General features: G+C 36.6%; 1 protein-coding gene across 2 annotated transcripts in view; it reads left to right on the top strand.

Moving 5' to 3' along the window:
* Window positions 1-22,444, top strand: part of LOC107867949 (mediator of RNA polymerase II transcription subunit 23) — a 121,088-nt gene that overhangs the window by 80,505 nt on the left and 18,139 nt on the right. For both annotated transcript variants that reach the window (XR_007055157.1, XM_016714456.2), the window contains exons 17-19: window positions 531-771; window positions 866-1,640; window positions 17,636-17,817. Coding sequence is in view for 1 of the 2 variants with exons in the window: in XM_016714456.2 (XP_016569942.2) it covers window positions 531-771; window positions 866-1,640; window positions 17,636-17,817 (1,198 nt within the window). In the remaining variant the exon portion in view is untranslated. The remainder of the gene's footprint in view (window positions 1-530; window positions 772-865; window positions 1,641-17,635; window positions 17,818-22,444) is intronic.

The following is a 22,444-nucleotide window of genomic DNA, read 5'->3' as shown; positions in this document are numbered from 1 at the left end:
AGGATTTGCATTAGAAGAGGGTATTGATACAATGATGAGATGAGCCTTTTATTCGAGTCACAAGAAGCAGTTAAAACAACATTAGCATTTGAAAATCAATTTACATTGTAGCACTGTTCACAGTCACAAGGTTAGTTACTACTGTGCACTTAGCATTCAGTTAGCAGGCAGTTATCCAGTTAGTTAGAAGAGTGTAGTTGATCTTAGCTGAATTGTAGTATAAATACATGATGTAAATCATTGTAAATATTCATTCAATCAATACAAATTACTTCAGTTTCTCCCTAATTTCTCTATTCTTTGATTTTTTCGGCTTAAGCCCTGAATTCAGTTTCATCTTCTTCGAGTATCTTTCTCCTAGATTGACAAATCCCATTTCAATTACTTGCTATTGCATCATATATGATATATGATGATATGTGTGTGTATATATATGTACTATCTCTTGTTTCTTGTGCTCCCAGGTAGTAATTTTCTCAAATTTTAGATCTCAGATACAGCTGTCAACCTTTTCTTGCTTTTGCTTTCAGATATCCAACATTTTTTGATGATATTGCTGCACGCCTGCTTCCAGTCATCCCCCTAATCATATATAGACTCATCGAAAACGACGCTATGGATGCGGCTGATAGAGTTCTTCAAGTTTATTCGACCTTCCTTCATTACTATCCTCTGAACTTTGCATTTGTTCGTGATATACTTGCTTATTTCTATGGTCATCTTCCTGGAAAGCTAATACTCCGTGTACTGAATATCTTAGATATTAAAAAGGTGATGATGGTTGATACTCTATAACTTCCTAGTTTATTTTTGCCCTTCTCTTTTAGTAGTTATTGAATCATTCTCTTTTTTTTTTCTCTTTCAGATACCATTTTCAGAGTCATTCCCACAGCATATCAACTCATCAAATGCAGCAATGTGCCCACCATTGGACTACTTTGCTACACTTTTGTTAGGACTGGTGAATCATGTTATTCCTGCTTTAAATAATAGCTCCAAATGTGCGGCAATGGGAGATTTTGCCAATAATTCTACCCGTGCTCCCCATGGAAAGATCCAGGCATCATTGCAACCTGGGCCTATTATTTCTTCTGATGGGCAGAAACCATATTATCAGATGCAAGACCCTGGAACATTCACCCAGCTTACTCTTGAAACAGCTGTGGTAGAATTGCTTTCTCTTCCTGTTTCGCCATCGCAGATTGTCTCATCTCTTGTTCAAATTGTTGTTCACATACAGCCAACCCTTGTCCAATCCAGCAATGGGCTGCATGGAGCTCCTGGTATTTCTGGACAAGGCTCTATTTTGCCTACTTCTCCTTCAGGGGGAAGTACTGATTCTTTGGGTGCAACTAGGAGCGCTCCATCAGTTTCAGGAATGAATACTTCTAATTTTGTTTCACGTAGTGGTTATACTTGCCAGCAGCTGTCTTGCTTGTTGATCCAAGCATGTGGTCTTCTTTTGGCACAACTTCCTCCAGAGTTTCATGTGCAGCTGTATGTTGAAGCTGCACGCATAATAAAAGAAAGTTGGTGGCTTACTGATGCTAAAAGATCAGTGGGTGAACTAGAATCTGCTGTTAGCTATGCTCTACTAGATCCCACCTGGGCTGCACAGGATAATACATCAACAGCCATTGGTACGTTCCTTAACCAATCTGGAATAGCTTTGCCTGTTTGTTTGCCCACTCTCTTTGTTTCTATCGATTGACCTCTATTGACTGGTATATATATATATATATATATATCAGAATTTTGCTTATAAAAATAGAAAAAGTAAAAGAAAGGGAGTATCGTAACTTGATGATGACGCCATGTAAAAGAAAAGGAGTAGCAAAAATTGATGATGACGCCACTTCCTCCTCCAACCTTGCCTTTGCTGATCCTCCCTGATCTCCTGGTCATGTTCATCCTCCTACTGCTTTCACCAGAGAAAACATGTTCAAGTTATTCAAACTTAACCATTGGCTTACTATTAGAAGTTTGATATAACATCGTCATCTTGAGTGAAGGAACATTCTGAAGAGTTTAGGCAGGGGAATGGGGATATAAGAAGCACAAAAACCAGCACATGACCACGACGCCCTTCCCCCTTCCTATTTTCTGGCACTAAAATTCATCTCAGTACACGATTCCATGCCCTTCCCAAAAAGCTAGCCAAGTTTATCCTTTAATAGGTGTTGCTAGTTGCAGGAGGTCCCTGCTAAGACCGGGCCCAAATTCATGAAGTAAGAATAAATAAATTTAATTAAAGAAGCATAATTTTTGTCATATTTTTCTGTTGCGTGATTAATTTGACGTAGTGGCATGTTAATTTTTGTTAATATTTTGAAGGGGGACCTTGGAGTAACTGGTGAAGTTGATGCCATGTAACCAGGAGGTCACGGGTAAAAGCCGTGAAAACAACCCCTTGCAGAAATGTAAGGTAAGGCTGCATCCAATAGACCCTTGTGGTCTGGCCCTTCCCCGTACCGTGCTTAGCGGGAGCTTTAGTACACCGAGGTGCCCCTTTTTTGGGCATGTTAATTTTGTGTCATTGATAAATCTTTACAATTTTTATACTTAAGCACATAATTTTTTACCATTAAAGGTTGTGGTGATGTGGTAAGTACGCCTCATCCTTAACCAGAGGTCCAGGGTTTGGGCCTTAGGTATGGAGTCAACTTTGGTAGGGAGTGATTTACTGATACGTTCAAACTACAACTTCTTCTACATAAGCGTAAGCGATCGTCGTCAAATATATAACCCAACAAAGGTTGGGGTCGAATCCTACAGGGAATAAAGTGCTAATTAAGTTGTATGTAAATTACTAGACTTTTAATCATAAGTTTCCACAAAATAAAAGGGAGGTTTTGGTTTAAATAATAATATAACAATCACAGTTCAGAGAATGAATATCTTCTTGTAATGTTTTAACATAGAGAAATTGTAAACTAGGGTTATGTTCACCTTGATATTTCAACTTGGTCTAACTATGGGTTATGTGAGGTCATACTTATATTTGCTTAGAGAAATGTAGTTAGAATTTCCATCCAAGTGTTTATCAACCTTCAAGGATAGATTCACTTTAATTTTCTCAAACTTAAAGTGATACATGATAATTCTATACGTTCTCCAAGAGATTAATCCGGTTGAGGCAACAACAATAACAAACCCAGTGTATTTCCACATAGTAGGGTCTGGGGAGGGTAAAATGTACACAGTCCATACCACTATCTCCGAAGACGTAGAGAAACTGTTTCCGACAGACCCATGACTCAAGACAAAGGACAGTAAACAAAGTCGTAATAAAACATGAAACAATATGGAATAACATAAATAAGACACCCACAAAGTAATGCTATATACTAACAAACCAAAGGCACCCAACACACCCAAACCCTCATAACTAGAAGCTCCAATCTATGGACACAACCCTAATACTACTAGCCCGACTACACCAAAACTCTCCTAACTACTGGCTACAACTCACCCATACGCACTAGCCTTCTAACCTAATTCGTGTCTTTCATACCTTTCTATCTTGGGTCATATCCTCAGCAAGCAGTAACTTCTCCATGTCGCATCTAATCATCTCCCTTCAATATTTCTTCGGCCTACCTCTACCTTGCTTAAAATCATCTAAAGCTAACCTCTCACACCTACGAACTGGGCATCCGTGCCCCTCCTCATCACTTGCCTAAACAATCTCAGCCTCACTTTCCGCATCTTTTCCTCCACCGAAGCCACTCCCACCTTCTCCCAGATAGTCTCATTCCTAACCATATCTCCACTAGTAAGTCCATACATCCAATGCAACATCCTCATTTCCGCCACCTTTAACTTTTGAATGTGGGAGTTTTTGATTGGCCAACATTCCGCTCCATATAGCATGGCCGGTTGAACTGCCATTTTGTAGAATTTGCCTTGAAGCCTGGGAGGCACCTTCTTATCACACAACAATCCCGAGACGAGCCACCATTTCATCCATCCTGCCCCAATAAGGTGAGAGATATCCTCATCAATCTCTCCATTCCCTTGAATCATAGACTCAAGATACTTAAAACTATCCCTCTTACAAATAACCTGAGAATCCAACCTCACTACCACCTCGTCCTCCTGCATCAAGTCATTAAACTTACATTCTATGTACTCCGTCTTGGTCCTACTCAACCTGTACCCTTTAGACTTAAGGGTTTGTCTCCAAACCTCCAATTTATCATTTGCACTTCCTCGCGTCTTATCAATCAAAACTACATCATCCGCAAATAGCATATACCAAGGCACCTCTCCTTGAATACGCGGCGTCAACACATCCTACACCAAGGCAAATAAAACGGGCTAAGAGTCGATCCCTGGTGCAACTCTGTCAAGATAGGAAAATGCTCTGAATCTCCTCCCGCCATCCTCACCGAGTTTTCGCTCCATCATACATGTCCTTAATCGATCTGATGTACGCTACCGAGACCACTCTTACCTCCAAGCATCTCCAAAGAACCTCCCTAGGGACTTTGTCGTACGCCTTCTCCAGGTCAATGAACACCATGTGTAAGTCTCTCTTCCTCTACCTGTACTGTTCCCCAGTCTCTGCACCAGGTGAATTGCCTCTCTCGTCAAACGATCGAGCATAAATCCAAACTGATTCTCAGAAATAAACACGATCCTCCTCAACCTCCGCTCGACCACCCTCTCCCAAATCTTGGACTTAACTACTTAATACCCCTATAGTTGGTTCAACTTCGGATGTCACCCTTGTTCTTATATAAAGGAATCATAGTACTCCATCTCCAGGCCTTGGACATTTTCGCAGTTTTGAAAATATCGTTAAACAATTCAGCCAACCACCTTAAACTTGCTCCGCCAGTATACTTCCAAAAATCCACCGGAATCTCGTCATGTCCCGTCTCCATACCCCTTTGCATCCTGCAAATAGCCTCTCTGACCTACTCAACCTTAAAACGCCTACAATAACTGAAAGCAAGGCACTCATCTGAGTGTTTTAGCTCCCCTAACACAATGTCTCTGTCCTTCTCATCATTCAAGAGTATATGAAAATATGACTGACATCTTCTCTTAATATGAACGTCCTCCACCAGTACTCTGTCATCCTCCCCCTTAATGCACTTCACTTGATCGAGGTCACGACCTTTCCGCTCCCCATCCTTACAAGCCTATACAACCTCTTTTTCCTGCCTCTCTTCTCCAGTCCCGCATACAAGCTCTCAAACGCTGTTGTCTTAGCAGCAGTACTTGCTAATTTAGCCTTTTTCTGAGCTAACTTGTACTCCTCCCTTTTCACCCGCTTCTCTTCTTCATCCTAACTCTCAACCAACTTAGCATTAGTGATAAGAATTGGGTTACGTTAATAAACAAGAAAAATAATGCGAAAGCGAAAATACTAAGATTAAAGACAAGAAATTAAAGATAGGTAAAATTGGAGAATAAAATCCCCAATTTCGAGGTTAAGTGCTAAGAACCCTAATTGATCTTAGTATTCAAAATTAGCGGATTAAGATTAATTATAATACTAATAGAGTCAATTCAAGAATTTAGATCAAAAGTGATTTAGACCCCTATTTCAAAGAAACTAAAGACAACAATTAATATAAGACTAATCACCTTCTTTAATTAACTTTAATAGAAACCAAAGATATCAAATTAAGAATTAATCTTACCTCCTAAAGAATCGTTCTTATAGGGTTTCAAGATAAATTCCAAGTAGCCACACACAAAGGTGTAAATAAGAGAAACTCTCAATTAATAATAATATTGTCTCATTGAAAATAACAAAATTCATCCCTATATATAGGGAAAAAAACCTATCCCAAATAGCATGGGATTGGAATCTACCTTTATCAAATCTAACTAGGACTAGGAAAAAGCTATCCCAAATAGCATGGGATTAGGATCTACTATTATGGAAATAATAAATAAAATCCTACTAGGACTAGGAAAGCATGTAAAAATAATACAAAAAATTCTCTCCTAAGAAAATAAGGAAAAGTTTTTCAAATTTACTCACAACCCATATGGGCTCAATCTTTTCTTTTTGGGCTTGGACTTGAATCATGAAATATGTGTAGCACTTTGCCCATTTTTCTCCATAATTCTTGGACTCATTCTTGGGCTCTTCTTCCATCATAAGCATCTTCTTGATTTCATTGAAGCCCGTCAATCTTAATGCAAGTGGACCAGAGTGGATGCTATCATTCCCCTCTTCTTGAAAACAATTGGTCCTTGAATTTAAATCTCGCATAATCAAGATGACATACAATAGTAAACAACATCCATTACTTGAAAACAACAATGGTAGGAACAAACCAAGATAGTGACCATGTGTCCACTTAACCCAATTAATCCTTTCTTGTATAAAATCACCTTTATAAAGCATGTGGACATCGTCATCCTAATAGAAAGTTCTCTTATTTGTATGAGCACAACAAAATTCATGTATGAATAACGCCGGAGATGATATGTGCTTCTCCAATTTAACTCTATCAATCAAGTACTCTAATGGGCTTGCCAAAGACGACACAACATCTATAGAATATGCATTAAATTGAACACTTTTATGATATAGCCAAGCATCCTCAATTACACTTTTTAGATATTTTCCCACGTACCTATTCACATCAACGTAAGAATTAAGAGTGTAGTTCATTACCTATAAAAAGACCTTAGGTGTTCTAGAAAGGAAATATGCAGGGAAAAGGCGTCAACAGCCATGTATAGCAACTTCATTGCATTAAAGAATCAAAATTCTTGTATTACCCATGTGAGGACTACAAAACCTTGTTGTTCTCCCTTACATGTAGTTGTGAAGTAATGTTCTAGCAGTGCGACATGTAGTAGTGAAGTAATGTTCTAAAAGAGTAGCGTGATAGTCAACAAGTTTTGCTACTGTTTTTTGAGAAGATTTGGAAAAGATGTCATTTTGAAAAAGACAATTTCTTTTTTATTTAATTTTTAGGATTTGAGAGTTGAAAAATAGAAAAGGTATGGGGTCAGGGTGCTGTTTATCATTTTGAAAACTTAATACACCCCTTCAAGTATTTTTTAAATACACTTCCCACCCCACTATTCCCCTAAAACACTCCCAACCACATTTCTCTCTCTTCGCTTTCTTCCATTCTTTTTTCTCCAAACTCTAAATCTTTCCATTAGATTTATAATCTCCAATCTCGAAACTCTTAATTCATTGTTATCAAATAGATTATCTTCTGATTTCAAGCATTTTGAGCTCCATATTGATATTTTTTTTTAGAGTCAAGATGAAAATCAATGGTTCTTTTCCCCTTTAAAAAACTTCTGTTTTTTCCTTTTCAGCCAAATTTGTGACCTTTTTTTAGGCCAAATTTTTTGGCTCTCATCGAAAATTACTCCATAACTGATATAATCTTCACCGCTTTAGTCTTTGTTATCCATAAGCTTTAATTTTCCTCCATTGTTGTTAAAACTCACTTTTTCGACATAGACTCTAGCTTCATTAGCTACAATATAGATGATTTTATCATTCATAATTTTGAGCATATACAATATCACTATTATCATCGTCAATCTTAACTCCATTCCAGTAGTTTAGGTGGTTATTTTTAACAGATCCAATTAGCTATTCTTACTCATTGTACTGAAATTTTACAGTCACCGGCTAGATGGTCAGTTATAGATCACACTCACAATTTAGGCATCAACCAGCTATAGGTCACAAACATCTAGGCATCAGTTATTGTATGCTCTTTGAAATGATCAAACAAATAGAATCACCTAAATACAATTTTCAATTTCATATACCCTTTTTTTGAAAATCTACATAGTAATTATCTGTACAGAACAACAAAAGAATAATTTTTTTTGTTTTTATTTTGCCCTCTTTTGGTTTGTCAATGCTTGATTTTTGTCTAAAATAATGAACATTTATAAGGTTTTTTACTCGACAAAACTCTAATCTAAACCTCAATTCGCACAAGTCTAATGAATTATGGATAAGTATGTCATGAATCAACCTGTGTTAATTATCAACAAATATGAGTTATACTCAACTACACCATTTGTCAATAATCAACCTCATGATATATATATACTAGACTACTACTTGAAGCGTATCGCATATTGCTCAACCACACCATTTGTTAATAATCGATCAACCATTTGGTATATGTTATAAAGTTGACTACTATTCGGCTAAATAAGAAATCAATTAACTAAAATAAAATAATGGAGTTAGCACTATTTGTAAATGATAATACTTAATTATTACATCATATGAGAGTCTTCACCAATTGGTGACATGATCCAATGAGTTTGCGAAAGTGATTGTACAAATTTTTCCTCAGAACAAGATTGTGAATAAATCAAATGTACTGCAATTAAATAAATTCAATGTCTAGGTTTTTCCTTCACCCTATATGGCGTAAAAGGATATATTTTAAATGGATTAAATAGGATAAGTCCAAACTTTGAATTGATAAATATGTACTAAACCGTTCCATATATTATAGATCAAACCCTCATCTATTATACACCTTGCAAGCAGCATACAATCAACCAGTTGAATATATAGGCAAACAATATTATGACTAAAATGGGGAACTTAAGTTCAATCTAATTAAATTAGGGGAATTAACATCATTCAAACATTGCAAAATTATTTTGTTCAAACAATGTATTAGGACATGTAATAATCCTAAATCATTAAAGTGTGACTAAAATGGAAAATTTAAATTAAATGAGAAGAATTAACATCATTCAAGCGTTGAACACATGATCAAACGAGTATTAGAAAGAGTGATGCTTATGGGTAGTATTAGGACAAGTAATGTTTGACAACAAATATTGTTTCCCAATATAGGTTTGTTTTGATAATTGGTTCTTACTACCATTGCTCTTCCTTACAAGCATGTAGAATCCCACGTGCCTATAGGCCTAGAATCTATTCCTGAGACCTTTCGACTACATTAATTCTCATAATAGGCCTAGACCATCGATGACTAGACTGCCTAAACTGTACTAGTCCAAGACCGACAAGAACTTCATACTATAATAGAAAGATTGAACCTGATTGCTTTTTCAATGACCACCAGAATAATGGAACGGATTTCAACTTTGAAAGAACACTTGGAGGGTTACAATGGAGCTAATGGCTTGAATTTCTTTCGTAAAAGTGGATTGATTTGAAAACTTTATAGGCAACAATGGATGGAAAAATCAGTGGAGAAGTGGTTAACAACGGATGAAAATGGGAGGATTATAACAGTGGTGGTGTGATTTTTCGATGGTAACCGAAAAAAGTTCATCGGAGAAGCTTCGAAAATCATGAAATCTGGAGGAAAAAATATGTTGATCGTGTGAAGCTTGTTGGGGAATTTTGTGTTTTTTTTTTAAAAAATAAAATCTTTTATAATATATTATTTAAATGAATTGATTTGTATTTTATAAAAGTTGGAGGTTGAGGTGGGGTCAGGGGCTAAACCGTATGTTTTAGAACTTGTATGCTATGGTGGTTGTTTTTAAAACTTTATTTGATGATGTCATAAAAAGTATCTCTGCCATAAAAAAGTCTCTTTCCTATTTTTTCCAGACTGGTGTCTTTTTATCAAAATAACTTTTGAGAATGACTCTTTAGCCAAGAACCCCCTGTTTTTAGTTTGTGATCTCTCTTTGATTTTGATTTTTTTAACTAAGAATTTTGTCAACTATTTGGAATCCGTTATTGATACGGGAATAATCACATAGATGAGCTTATGAGAGTGTATTGGACCCGAGGCTCGGGGTGTACAAGTAAGGTGCAAAGAAGACCCTAAATGTTCACCAAAAACGTCCAACACTACAAAATTCCTACACTTGAAGGGCGCCCCTCTACTAAGGGGCCTTTTGGTCATTTAACTTCTATTTTTGTAATGCACTAAATAAAGGACATTCTAGGGTTTCCTTACTTAGTTTTGGACATTGAATCTTGCAATACACAATTGAAACACACAAGTTCTCTCTCAAAAGGGACTTGGTGGAAACTAAGAACAACTTAGGTGTGGATTCACTTTTGTTGTTAACTTGCTTGGATCGTTGGGTGCTTGAAAGATTGAAGTCACTCTTGTGTACTCCGTAGAGTGTAGGTGTTGCTATTATCTTCATTAGGGGTCTTTGTGTGTCATCTACACTTGTTCTTAGTCATTGTAGCAGTGGATGTCACACTTTCTTTCCTTATCTTTATTGTAACCTTGTAACCATTCTATGTATTGTTAAGTCGTGTGTTGTTATTGTTTCCTCTTGTTGTTATTGCTATCTTGTTCATCTTATTGTGTTGTTAATCATAGTTTGGATTGACTGGTTTTGGTGTCAAAACATCATTATAAACCGTTCTTCTTGTTGTTATTGTGAATCCGAGAATGGTTACCGAAAGAAGTCCTCGGTTTCTTGACTAGTGGACTGTTTTGGTGTGTGCTTTTTGTGTTTTCTTTGGTTATTGTTGTATCATTTGATATCAGAGCCATCTTTGATTTTGTTCTAACAAGATCAATCTTGGGCTTGAGAGTTAGAAAAATCAAAAACAAAAAAAACAGATTTGGTGTTCCAGTTGTTCTTGGCCGAAAAAGTTGTGGTTCTTGTTGTTGTCTTGGCTGAAAACTTGTTTGTGTGTCTAGATTTAGTAGTCTTTTGTTGTTTAGAGTGTTTCTTGTGTTGGTTTCTGTGAGAAATATAAGCAAAAAATATTATTGAATTGTTGTAACTACATTATTACATTGAGGCTCTATTTATAGACAATATTTTTCAATCCTTTTCCTAATAGGACACTACATTACAATCCTTTTCCAACTAGGGTTTTATATGCTATTTCTATTCCTACTCATATTCTAATACCCCTCTCAAGCTGGTGCATAGAAGACATATGTACCAAGCTTGTTATGGATGTAACTAATATGAGAATCGGCGAGGGACTTGGTGAAGATATCTGCATGAAAACTGATAAGGACTGCTTTGGACGTCTGGGAGACCTCAATTGAAACGGAACAAACTGAAAAAATGATCTTAAAAGTAGTAAATATTGCCATAAAGTTGATGTGTCGCTGGAAAATTGCCAAAAACTGGTATAAAATATACGGGTCATCTCGAAATCAAGAGACGAGTAGATCTTGAACATGAAAGTCACCGGAAACTTAGCCGAAACATGCTCACACGCCGGATTATTAGATTTGATGGCTGAAAAATGACTACAATCTGAGGAAAAAAAAAGTATATGGGTAGGGTCGGAATGATGACACAACCCGACTGAAAAATAAAAATATGTGTAGGGTCGGAATGATAGCACGACCCTATGGAGAAATAGAAATTATATGAGTAGGGTCGGAATGACGGCACAATCCTAATGGAAAAGAGAAATTATATGGGCAGGGTCGGAATATGGCACGACCCTACTGAAAAAAATCTGAGGAGTCACCAGAAAGACGTACGGAACTTTGTAAATTAAATCTGAGGAGTCACCAGGAAGATGCATGGTGCTATGCAACTCAGATATAAGACAATAGTCCGGAAAGATGCACGGTGCTACGCAAATCAGATATGAGAAAATAGTCACCGAAAAGAAGTACGGTGCTAAGAAAAATAGATATGAAAAAGTAGTCGTCGGACAGATGCATGGTGCTACGCAAAGATATGAGAAAATAGTTACTAGAAAGATACACAGTGAGTCAGTGAACCAACTTTTGCTAACATAATCATTGGCCAGACGGGCGGCATATATGGATTATAGCCGTCCGCCGGCAACGTAAACTCTTTGATTCTTTACCAAGATCGTGGAAGCTTTGATACCATGTGAGAAATATAAGAAAATATTATTGAATTATTGTAACTAAATTATTACATTGAGGCCCTATTTATAGACAATATATTCCAATCCTTTTCCTAATAGGACACTACATTACAATCCTTTTCCAAGTAGGATTTTATATTCTATTCCTATTCATACTCATGTTCTAACAGTTTCTTTCTCACCAACACTAAAAGGTGTCCAAATCTAAGCTTGAACTTGAACTTGTTGATGTTTGTTAATGTGAACAAAGTGTGGCCGATTAGGTGTTGTTAATGTTGTGGAGTTGGGCGTTGGAATTTGTTGTTGTTCTTGGAGAATATTGTAGTTGTTCTTGTTGTTCTTCACCCTTTTCATCTCTTGTTAAAACAAAAAAGTGAACATTAGATCTACAAAAGGTGAAAGACAAGCTTGTAGTACTTGTTGGTCAAAGACTTGTTCACATCACTTTCAAGACTTGACAACTACTTTTCACCTACTTTCCTTGATTTAAGGACCTTGTTTCAAGGAGAAAGTACCAAGAAGGTCAAGTTTGTTTGAATTTGAAAAAGGAGCTCCAAGACCAAATTTCTCTCCATTAACCAAATCCACCATTTCCAAATTGTAAAATTGGTCAAGACTTGAAATTGGAGAGTAAAATTTTGACAATATCGAGGCCAATAGTGGACTGCCACGTCACTAAATTACTGTTCACACAATATTTTGTGAGTTCAAATTTTAGATTTTCTTAGTTTCATTTTATTGTTTCTTGGTTTCGTTTGTTGGTTCGAACACTAATTGGCGACCTAGTAATCTCCTACTAGCTTGTTAGTTAGTTTTGGGCCCATTTGTTCTTGATAGCGTTATTTGTGTACGTTTTGTCATTTTGATTCGTTGATTTAGTTCTTGGCTTTCGTCCTACGATATTTGTTTGAGTTTCAAACCGAAATCCAATCCGAACCAGAGTAGACTCAATCCTCGACTCCTCACTGATTCCTTAATCGGCTTACAACACTTGTGAAGCCACGAGTAAGGTAATCGAAGTGTGTGAGTATGGTGAAGCTTTGAACTAATTGTTTGTTGTTTTTGTAGGTAATTTTTATTAGGTACTTGCAATGGAAGGGTCCATATCTCAAACCGTAGACAATAGTACTCTTGACACTATGAAAGCCTCTCTTGAGGCTATCACCTGAACACTTGAAAGATTGAGCACGGAAGTTAGAACCATGAGAGGGGATTTGGCAACAATAAAGGGAGATGTGTCTACCATGAGTGGGAGATTAGAACGGGTAGAAAGCCAAATAAGTTCCCGACCTTCAACTCCTCAAAACCCTTCCCCTACAATCTCCCCCGAAATGTTACACCAAGTGATCAATCCACCAAGACCACCACCAAATGCTTTCCAAAACCGTGAGTATGATAGACCAACCCACCCTCCACATCACCAAGTCCAACATGACGGACTTAGAACCCAAATTCCACCAAACTCGAGCCCTTCACTCAACCAAAGACCTCACTTTCCAATCCAAACTCCATTAAACGAAAGGCCTTACTATCCTCCAAATGCGAATCCACTTAATCCAAATCTACCCAATCGTGTTGTGGGTTATGGTAGGGAGGAACAACATGGGGTTATGGAGCTTATGGTGATGTTCACTTAAAAGGGAAAAAGAGGTGAGGGGTAGTCACCATACCTGAGAGCTTGGCCTCAATTCCATCGAAGTTAGTCTTCCGTTCTTCAAGGGTGAGATTGATCCCGATGCATATGTTGCTTGGGAGTCATCTTGTGATAGGATATTTCAAGTGAATGATCTAACCGAAGAGCAGAAGAGTTGTTATGCAATTGCTCACTTTGAGGGGTATGCAAACACTTGGTGGGAGTATGTGAAGAGCTTTGGTGATGTGTTGATTGCCGGGCAGCCATCTCCATGGTTAGATTGAGGTACTTTATGCGTCAAAGGTACTTACTCAAGGGCTACAAACAAGAACTTCTTGCCAAGTTGTACAACTTGAAGCAAGGAAACAAAAGTGTCCTGGCATAGTATGACGAGTTTCAACAATTGATGTTGAAGCTTGACCATCGAGGAAAACAAGTGAGCCAGGACATTATACGATTCAAAGTCGGGTTGAATAGGGACAGAGCTTCACGGATGACCCTCCACAAATTTGACACGATCGATGGCATTTTCCAAGCGGCCTTGGAAATTGAAAGGGAGCTCTCGGCCTCCAAATCCAAGTATCACCAACAACGTTCCTCGGATTGGCACCAACATCAAGAGCACTCATCCAATGCCAACAAAACCGAGAACAAGGTTGTCCAAATCGAAACCAAGGCTGCCCAAAGGTATCCTCTAAGAGACGAAAGTATACCAAATTCTACTTCTCGTCCTCAGAGATTTCAATGTTTTAAATGTCAAGGGCTAGTGAATGCCCTAACCAGAGGAATGTAATCCTTAGGGAGGAAAAATTGTATTACCTTGGTGAGGAGGTAGGACTTGAATCGAATGAGGGTGATGAAAAAACTCAAGATGGAGAGCTTGAAGCGGAGGTGGATATTGAGGAAGGCGGGGAAGATGCTTGGCCGATTGATGGAGAGTGTGTAGTGCCTTTGTATATGGCAAGGAGAGTCATGCTTAGTGATGGTTTGGAAGAAGAAACCAAGAGTGAGAAGGGTGAAGGAGAGGAAGAGCCGAGAGTCAAGGTTGTGGGATTTTCCCACAAAGGGCCTTCGTTGCTTACTAACCGAGATGCTAGCACTTTGCCTAGCATCCATTCTTCTTATGTGCAGGTTGTAGAACATGTAAGTCCAAGGGGTATGCTTGATGACCTCATGGGACCCGTGGTTGCACATCCGAACCTCGGGAGGAGCATTGAAGAAATGAGTCAAAGAGGAGAGAGTCTGCGGGTGATGGTTGCTTGAATTTGTGGACAAATTCCTCTCAAAATGGAGAGGATGATACGGGAATAATCACGTAGATGAGCTTATGAGAGTGTGTGTTGGACCCGAGGCTCGGTTTGTACAAGTAAGGTGCAAAGAAGACCCAGAATGTTCACCAAAAACGTCCAATACTGCAAAATTCCTACACTTAAGGGGCGCCCCTCTACTAAGGGGCCTTTTGGTCAGTTAGCTTCTATTTTTGTAATGCACTATATACAGGACATTCTAGGGTTTCCTTAGTATTGGAAATTGAATCTTGCAATACACAATTGAAACACACAAGTTCCCTCTCAAAAGGGACTTGGCCGAAACTAGGAACAACTTAGGTGTGGATTCACATTTGTAGTTAACTTGCTTGGATCGTTGGGTGCTTGAAGGATTGAAGTCCCTCTTGTGTCCTCCGTAGAGTGTAGGTGTTGCTATTATCTTCATTAGGGGTCTTTGTCTGTCATCTACACTTAGGTTCTTTGTCATTATAGTAGTGGATGTCACACTTTCTATCTTTATCTTTATTGTAACCTTGTAACCATTTTGTTAAGCCGTGTGTTGTTATTGTTTCCTCTTGTTGTTATTGTTATCTTGTTCATCTTATTGTGTTGTTAATCATAGTTTGGGTTGGCTGGTTTTGGTGTCAAAACACCATTATAAATCGTTCTTGTTGTTGTTATTGTCAATCCGAGAGTGGTCACCAAAAGAAGTCCTCAGTTTCTCGACTAGTGGACTGTTTTGGTGTTTGGTTTTTTGTATCTTCCTTGGTTATTCTTGTATCAGTTATGCTTTTGCTTTGATCAACTTCAGAGATTAGGATTTAGGAGTGCAGGTTTGATTGAAATGCAAGTCATATGTCTTTAGTTGAATAATATGGAGACTAAAAGTGGAATAACAAATGCACAAAGACTCTTATTTTCCTTAAAAGTATGGCTATTATGTCAAGGTAGTACCATATTGTTATCAAAATAACAGGAGTGCATATTATCCATGATTCTTAGACATGGTAGATTATCCAGTTAAGGAAAAGAGTCAATCTTATGAGACGACCTGAATTGTGAAGTAGGTCATGTAGAAGGGAACATGTGCAATGTTTCTTATTTCACTTGGTTCACCTTTTATTTTTGAAAAGTATTTTATCAACAGTAGGGGAAAACTCTCTATGCAAGCTGTATACCCAAAATGTAGAGAAACCCACACCAAAATATGGTTGTCTACAAAATATGTCCAATCTCCTATACAAACAGGAACCTCATGGTAACGCCCAAAAGAAACTCAGGAACCTCATGGTAACGCCAAAAAGAAACTCAGGAGCCTCATGATATCATTAAAAAGAAACTCAGGAACCTCATGGTAACGCCAAAATGAAACTACAGGAGCCTCATGATATCATTAAAAAGAAACTCAGGAACCTCATGGTAACGCCAAAATGAAACTAAGTACAAAAGACTGTTTTGCAGTTTTACTATATCTTACTCGACCCCTTCAAAAGCTCTCCTATTTCTCTTTCCATATAACCCACATAATAGCTAATGACGCGACACTCCAAACCCTTGGCCTCCTCTTTCACATCCTGAAAGCCCAACTTTGAAAAGCTTTCATCACTGTGCCCGACATCACCCATTGTACTCCAAACCAACAGACCATCGACCATAAATTAATAGCCACTTTGCAATGCAATAGGATATGATTCACATCTTCATCAGAGCATCTACACATGAACCACCAACTCACATAATTGATCCTCTGTAATTTTCTGGAGTCAAAATCACTCCTTTAGTTGCCAGCCATGCAAAGAAACACACCTTTCTAGGCACTCTTTGGATCCAGATCGACCAATAGGGAAAGGAAGATACCTCACCCCTAATAAACCCTATTATACAAGGGTTGTCAAATCTTAGTTTGAAAGCAGGGTATTGAAGAATACCAGTAGACAGGTTTGACTAAAGCCAACATGGCGCTGTAGTGGTCATATCTTCATACTGCTAAAATGCTCTATCTTGTTATCAAATGAGTTTTATTCTATGTTTTGTGGAAATGGGTGTGGGTACCTATATGGGGTGCATCTCTTGAAGTCAGATTCGTCATTAATATTAGAATTCAGCGATACTAATAGGACTATAGATATGTGTATTAATTAAACTATTATGACATATATTAGTATATATTTGACAATTAATTCAAGTTATTAAATAAGAGCTAGTATAATTTAATTCTTTTTAAACACTTTGTATTTTATTTATCTCGTAGAATGGCAAAGTTGTCTAGTAGTTTATGTGAATATATAAATGATATAAATCCAAAATGAAACCAAATATCCAATCAATCTATATTTTAAAGGTCTTAGGTTTATTCAAAACACCCAAGTTAGGTTGACCATATTGAGTGTGGATCCCACACCCACGCCCACACCCAAATCGTGTTGTTTCGACACAGGCGCCACAAGGATTTTGATAGATCTAAACAGTGTAGGTTTTAATTGTTTTGGGGGTACTGATACTCCTTCAATCCAGTACTAAGCATCCTTTTATGGGGACCTTAATTTCGTCTCTTCTTAATCTTTCATTATATATTACCCCTGAAGGCTGTTCAATTTGTTGTTCCTTGAACATTATTCTCAATTAAAAAAAGAAATGCTCGAAGAAAACTACTGCATCTGACCTGCATTTGAGCGTAAAATGTGAGACCATCATTGGACGCACATGTCGACATGCTGAAGCGCATTAACCCTCACCTTACTTCTGTCACTTTAAGCAAGGAGTGATCGCTTTTGGTAACACTGCATTTGAGGGAGTTATATTATTGCAAATGCAGTTATATTATTGCATCATGTTTTTCTTTCAAACAGTGTTCTTTTTCTTCTTCTAGGTATAATTTAGCTGTTGCCTTTCTCAACATTGTCTTTTTCAACATGGAATTCTAGTGCACTGACGTAATCATTGGTCTTCTAGGTAATATTGTCGCACTGCTACATGCTTTCTTCTGCAACCTCCCCCAAGAATGGCTCGAGGGAACACATCTTATCATTAAGCACCTGAGGCCTGTGACATCTGTTGCGGTATTAAGAATAGCATTTCGTATTATGGGTCCTTTGCTTCCAAGGTTGGCAAATGCTCACACCCTTTTCAGTAAGGTACAAATTATTTCTGAGTTAATGTTCATTTTTCTCTTAATTGGATCAGTAAGGGGTTAACGTAGGGGATTTGAATTTGATTACAATTTTCAGTGAAACCTAGTCTATTTTCTTATCTTTTCTAAATTTGATCGGCTGAGATTATATGCTCACATTTGACCATTCTCCTGCATAACAGTCCTTTTGCCCTGTATAAAGAAAACTTGAAAGAGCTAAATTAATTACTAAGTATGCAGTGTAAATTTCCACAATCCCTTACCTACTCTCGTCCATCCCTTAACCTGGATAATGACCACATAAGTGGTTAACAAAAAGAGCTGAAATAGTTCGCCTCGTCCTTGTACAACTAGCAGGTGCTGGTATTTTTTCTTCCCTTTCACCTCATACTCACGTGGAATTATATAAGCCTACGTTACAACATGATGTCTCAAATCGACTGAGTTATGCCCATTTTAAGCACCATGAAGTTTCTAAGTGGTGCGGCCAAAATGACTCTTGAAGGCACCAGAGTATAAGTAGGGGCGGGTCTAGGTGGAGGTAAGAAGGGTCAGATCTTGGTGGAGGCCAGGAGATTCACTCGAACCCTCTTCCTGGGATAATTACACGGTATATGTAAGGTCAAAATTTAGTTTTATGAGCATATATGTCATAATGAATCCCCTTGACACAGATGAGAAGCTTAACTCATTGGTTAAGGGAGTTCAAACTTTACCCGTATGTCCCTAGTTCAAGTCTTACTTACTGCACTATTTTTCCTCCTTTTTTTGCTTTGGCTTTTCCCATAGCAGAGACTATGAATTTTTGGGTTCTTTTGTCTTATTCACTTTTTGGTTATTTTAATTTTACTTCTCTTTTATTATTTTTCTCTTCTTTGTTGTTTCTCCCTCTCAGTTTTTTATTTTATTCAAAGTCATTAGGGATATTCGTTTAATTTTTGCTTTCTCCCGTGACAACGGCCTTATATAGCTTCATCTTTGCCCTTAAAGCTATCAAGCCCCCCTGTTTGAAATGATTTCGTCCTCGAATTTGACCCTATGCCAAACAAGGACTAGTCAACAACACTGAAAGTAGCACTTACTTGATACTCAAGCAGTATTTGGGAATGCGAGCGCATCATCGCATTATGTGGTGATGCAATGCGATGCGAGGGCTTTTCCGCTGCGAGTAACTGATGCAAGGCTATTTAACAAATACGGGCGCATAACCCTGTGATGCGAGATGCGGTGTGATGCGAGATGCAAGCTGTTGCGCTCACATCGTGTTGATTTTATTTGTTGGGTCATTTTTAAATTAAAAATAAAAGAGTCGGGTCAATTTTAAAGTTAAAAAAGAGTCAGAGCACTGTTGCCTGCTCTTCTGCAAAATTTTAAGGTTAGCTGTGAAGAGAGTCGCAACTTCATTTTTGCTACCTCTTTTCTTCTTCATTGAGATTTTGTGATAATTTTTCTTCCTTCTTCTTTCTTCTTTCTTCTCCCTTCCTTGATTTGCCGTTTTTCACTGCTGCGACTTTACTATTTTTTTCTTCTTTCTTCTTCTTCTTTTTGTTTTTTCACTTCTGCTGTTCATTATGACGATCAATTACTGTTTTGCTCTATTTTCTTATTTGTTTTTCTCTTTCCTTTTCTTTGTTTTTTTACTTATGCTCCTCACTTTTTTTTTCTTCAGTTTCGATGTTTTAACTTGTGATTTGGTGTTTCGTTTAAACTTTTGCTTATATATATCGTCTTTATTGTTGTTATATAGTTGTTGAGGTCTTTTTAGTTATGACTTACTACTTACTGTTTGGATGTTTTTGGTCTTTTTTCTTTTAAATTGCGCTTTAGTTCAATGATGCGGTTGTATCGCTTCACGCATTGTGTAATGCGTGATGCGGAGTCTTGTCGCTTTTTCCCTCATCACGCATCCATGAACATTGCTCACAAGGTAGATCAAACTTGTAAGCATCGTATCCAATGTACTCGAGAACTTTGAAAGGTCCATCGCTTCTAGAATGCAATTTAGTCTTCCTTTTGGAAGGACCCAAACTAAGTCCCCTGGCTATGACTTCCTCCCTCCCCCGGTTTTTCTCTTCTGAACGCAACTTGCTCTCTTTTTTTTTGGTTAAGAAAGGATGTATGAATATATATATATGTGTATATATATATATATATGAATATATATATAATTCAAATAAAATAGTCTGCTATTCAGCCTGCTTCAACAAAATAGGAATCGGGGCGTTGCGCAGTTTGAATAGTGTTACATAATTTGGTCTTCCTTTCAAAACTAGTTCCTAGGATTTATGCCTAAAACTTGTTCATTCATCCTTTCAATGGCTAGTCTAGTTCACTCATGTATCTTCTTCATCATCTCAACTTTATTCTTTCCTTCAAGACTAGCAACATCAATAGTAGGCAATGCCACTAAATCAAAGGGAGTCGGGGAATTAAAACCATAAACAACTTCAAAGGAGAAGACCCGAAAGAAGAACGAATAGTTATATTATAAGCAGTTTCCATTAAAGGCAAGTGATCCTCCCCATAAGTTATTGCGAAAACAACAATACTAAGATTAAAGACAAGAATTGAAAGATATGTGAAATTCAAGAATAGAGCCTTCAAATTTTAATATAAGTGCTAAGAGCTCTAATTGATCTTAGTATTTATGAATTAGTGGATTAGAACTAGTTATGGTATTAGTAGAGTCAGTTCAAGAAGATATATCAAAAGTGATCTAGACCCCTATTTCGAAGAAGTCAGAGATACTAATTAGTATAGGACTGTAGACACGTGATTTTGACCCTCTCCGAGTGTAATATATATATATATATATATTTTCGATATTAAATATTTATATTTTATACGATATTATTTTAATAAATTTTTAGTTTAAAAATAAATAACTAAATAAAGTTAATTTTGGAATATTTTATTTTATTTGTAATTCTAATTTTAAAAATAATACAAAAATAAAAAATATATTTTTATTTTTAAATTTTAAATAAATTAGTAGTTTTAATACTATCCTGATTATATTTGTTTAAGGATATTTATAATTTTTATTATATTTTTTTTAAATATAAAAATTAATTAGTTATATTTATATTTATTATTATTATTATTATTATTCTATTATCTTATTTATTTATTAATTAATATTTATTTATTATTATTAATAGATTAAAAAAAAAGAAGAGAACTTTATTTATAAAATTCAAATTCCCTCTTCCTGATCAGTAACTGTTCCCCCTTCAACTTTTCCCCCCAAAGAATCCTTCTATTTAAGGACTTCTCCCTCCCCAAAAAAGGACTTACGTACTTTTTCAGATAACCAGACAGAGAAACAAAAAAAAAGGGAGACAACATCGGATAAAAAAACAGACAGAGAAACAACATAGAGTGAAGCACTAAAAAACATGAGACAATAGAGAGAAGAAAGAGTTTTGAATTGAGTTTCAAGTTTCCGTTTGAGTTTCCAGTGATGGTTTCTTGCTTCATCATTCGATTTAATTTATCACAGGTTCTTATGCAATCATGTATTATTTATGTTATAAATTTATTATGAAAAAAGCATGAATGAAAACATTCTAGTAATTTAAAAAAAAATGTTGTGTGTATATTCGTTTGTAACTATAATTCGTTCATGTTTGTTTTTGTTTGATTTTGTTGTCGCCGATTTGTCATGTTAATTGCTATCGTGTTGTTTGGTGTGAAAAAAAAAAAACTTCATTTTTTTTCCGTGATGTTTTACTGCTGTTAGCTTCTTTTTTCTCTTTGTTAAATTTGTGTTATGTTACCTTTTTGTTTTCTCATGTTTTCTGTATCTAACTAATTTGTTTTTTTTTTTTTAATTATTATGTCATCTGCATGTTTTCTATATCACTTCTGCTTGCATGTCTTCTAGTGTGACTCTATCTTTTATATTTTCAATATCTATATTTGTTTATATTACAATATATGTATTATCTATTTTCCTATAATGCATTTAATGTAAATGTTATCATGCATAATTGAGTGAGCGTCTTTAGTTACTATTAGATTATTTCTTTGGTCCTTATAAATTTAACCTCTAAAAATATTCATTTAAGAAAAATGGCAAAGTTTGATTCAAAAAAAAAAAAAAAGAGGAAAAAGCAAAAAATTGATGATCATGAACTACGTTTGACCTGATTCTTGCTATGACAAGATACGTAGCAGCCCTACTCCGGGGTTCGATCCAACCAAAAGAAAATTCAACTTACCCAGAATGAAATAAAACTGGGGCAAAAGTTTATTTCCTTAATAGAGTCGATTTCAAAAGTTGTATGCTTCACCCAATGTTATGTAATTTTTGAGCCTCATGCCGCTCTTTCTTTCTAACCTTATTCAAAAGCCAAGTTACAACCAAAGAAAGACCTTCAGATCAATCTTTGAGAATGTCAAGGATAAACATGTTATGGGTGCATGATATTTCATATTTTAAGTGTTTACTTAAAAAAAAAAAGAGGGGAAAATGAATGAAAAAGAGAGAGTCTTATTAGTGAAAACCCTGTTGGGCACCATAAGGCGATTGTAAGCTGAGAAAGGAGTGAAAATAAGATAGGCTCGTTGGTAAAAACCAATTGAGGTGCCACTAGCCGAAGGAGAGTTGTTATCCAAAAGGAACAAAT

This window comes from Capsicum annuum, chromosome 4 (assembly GCF_002878395.1).
Source record: "Capsicum annuum cultivar UCD-10X-F1 chromosome 4, UCD10Xv1.1, whole genome shotgun sequence".
NCBI classification, from domain to species: Eukaryota; Viridiplantae; Streptophyta; class Magnoliopsida; order Solanales; family Solanaceae; genus Capsicum; species Capsicum annuum.
This window is presented reverse-complemented; position numbering and strand designations above follow the sequence as displayed.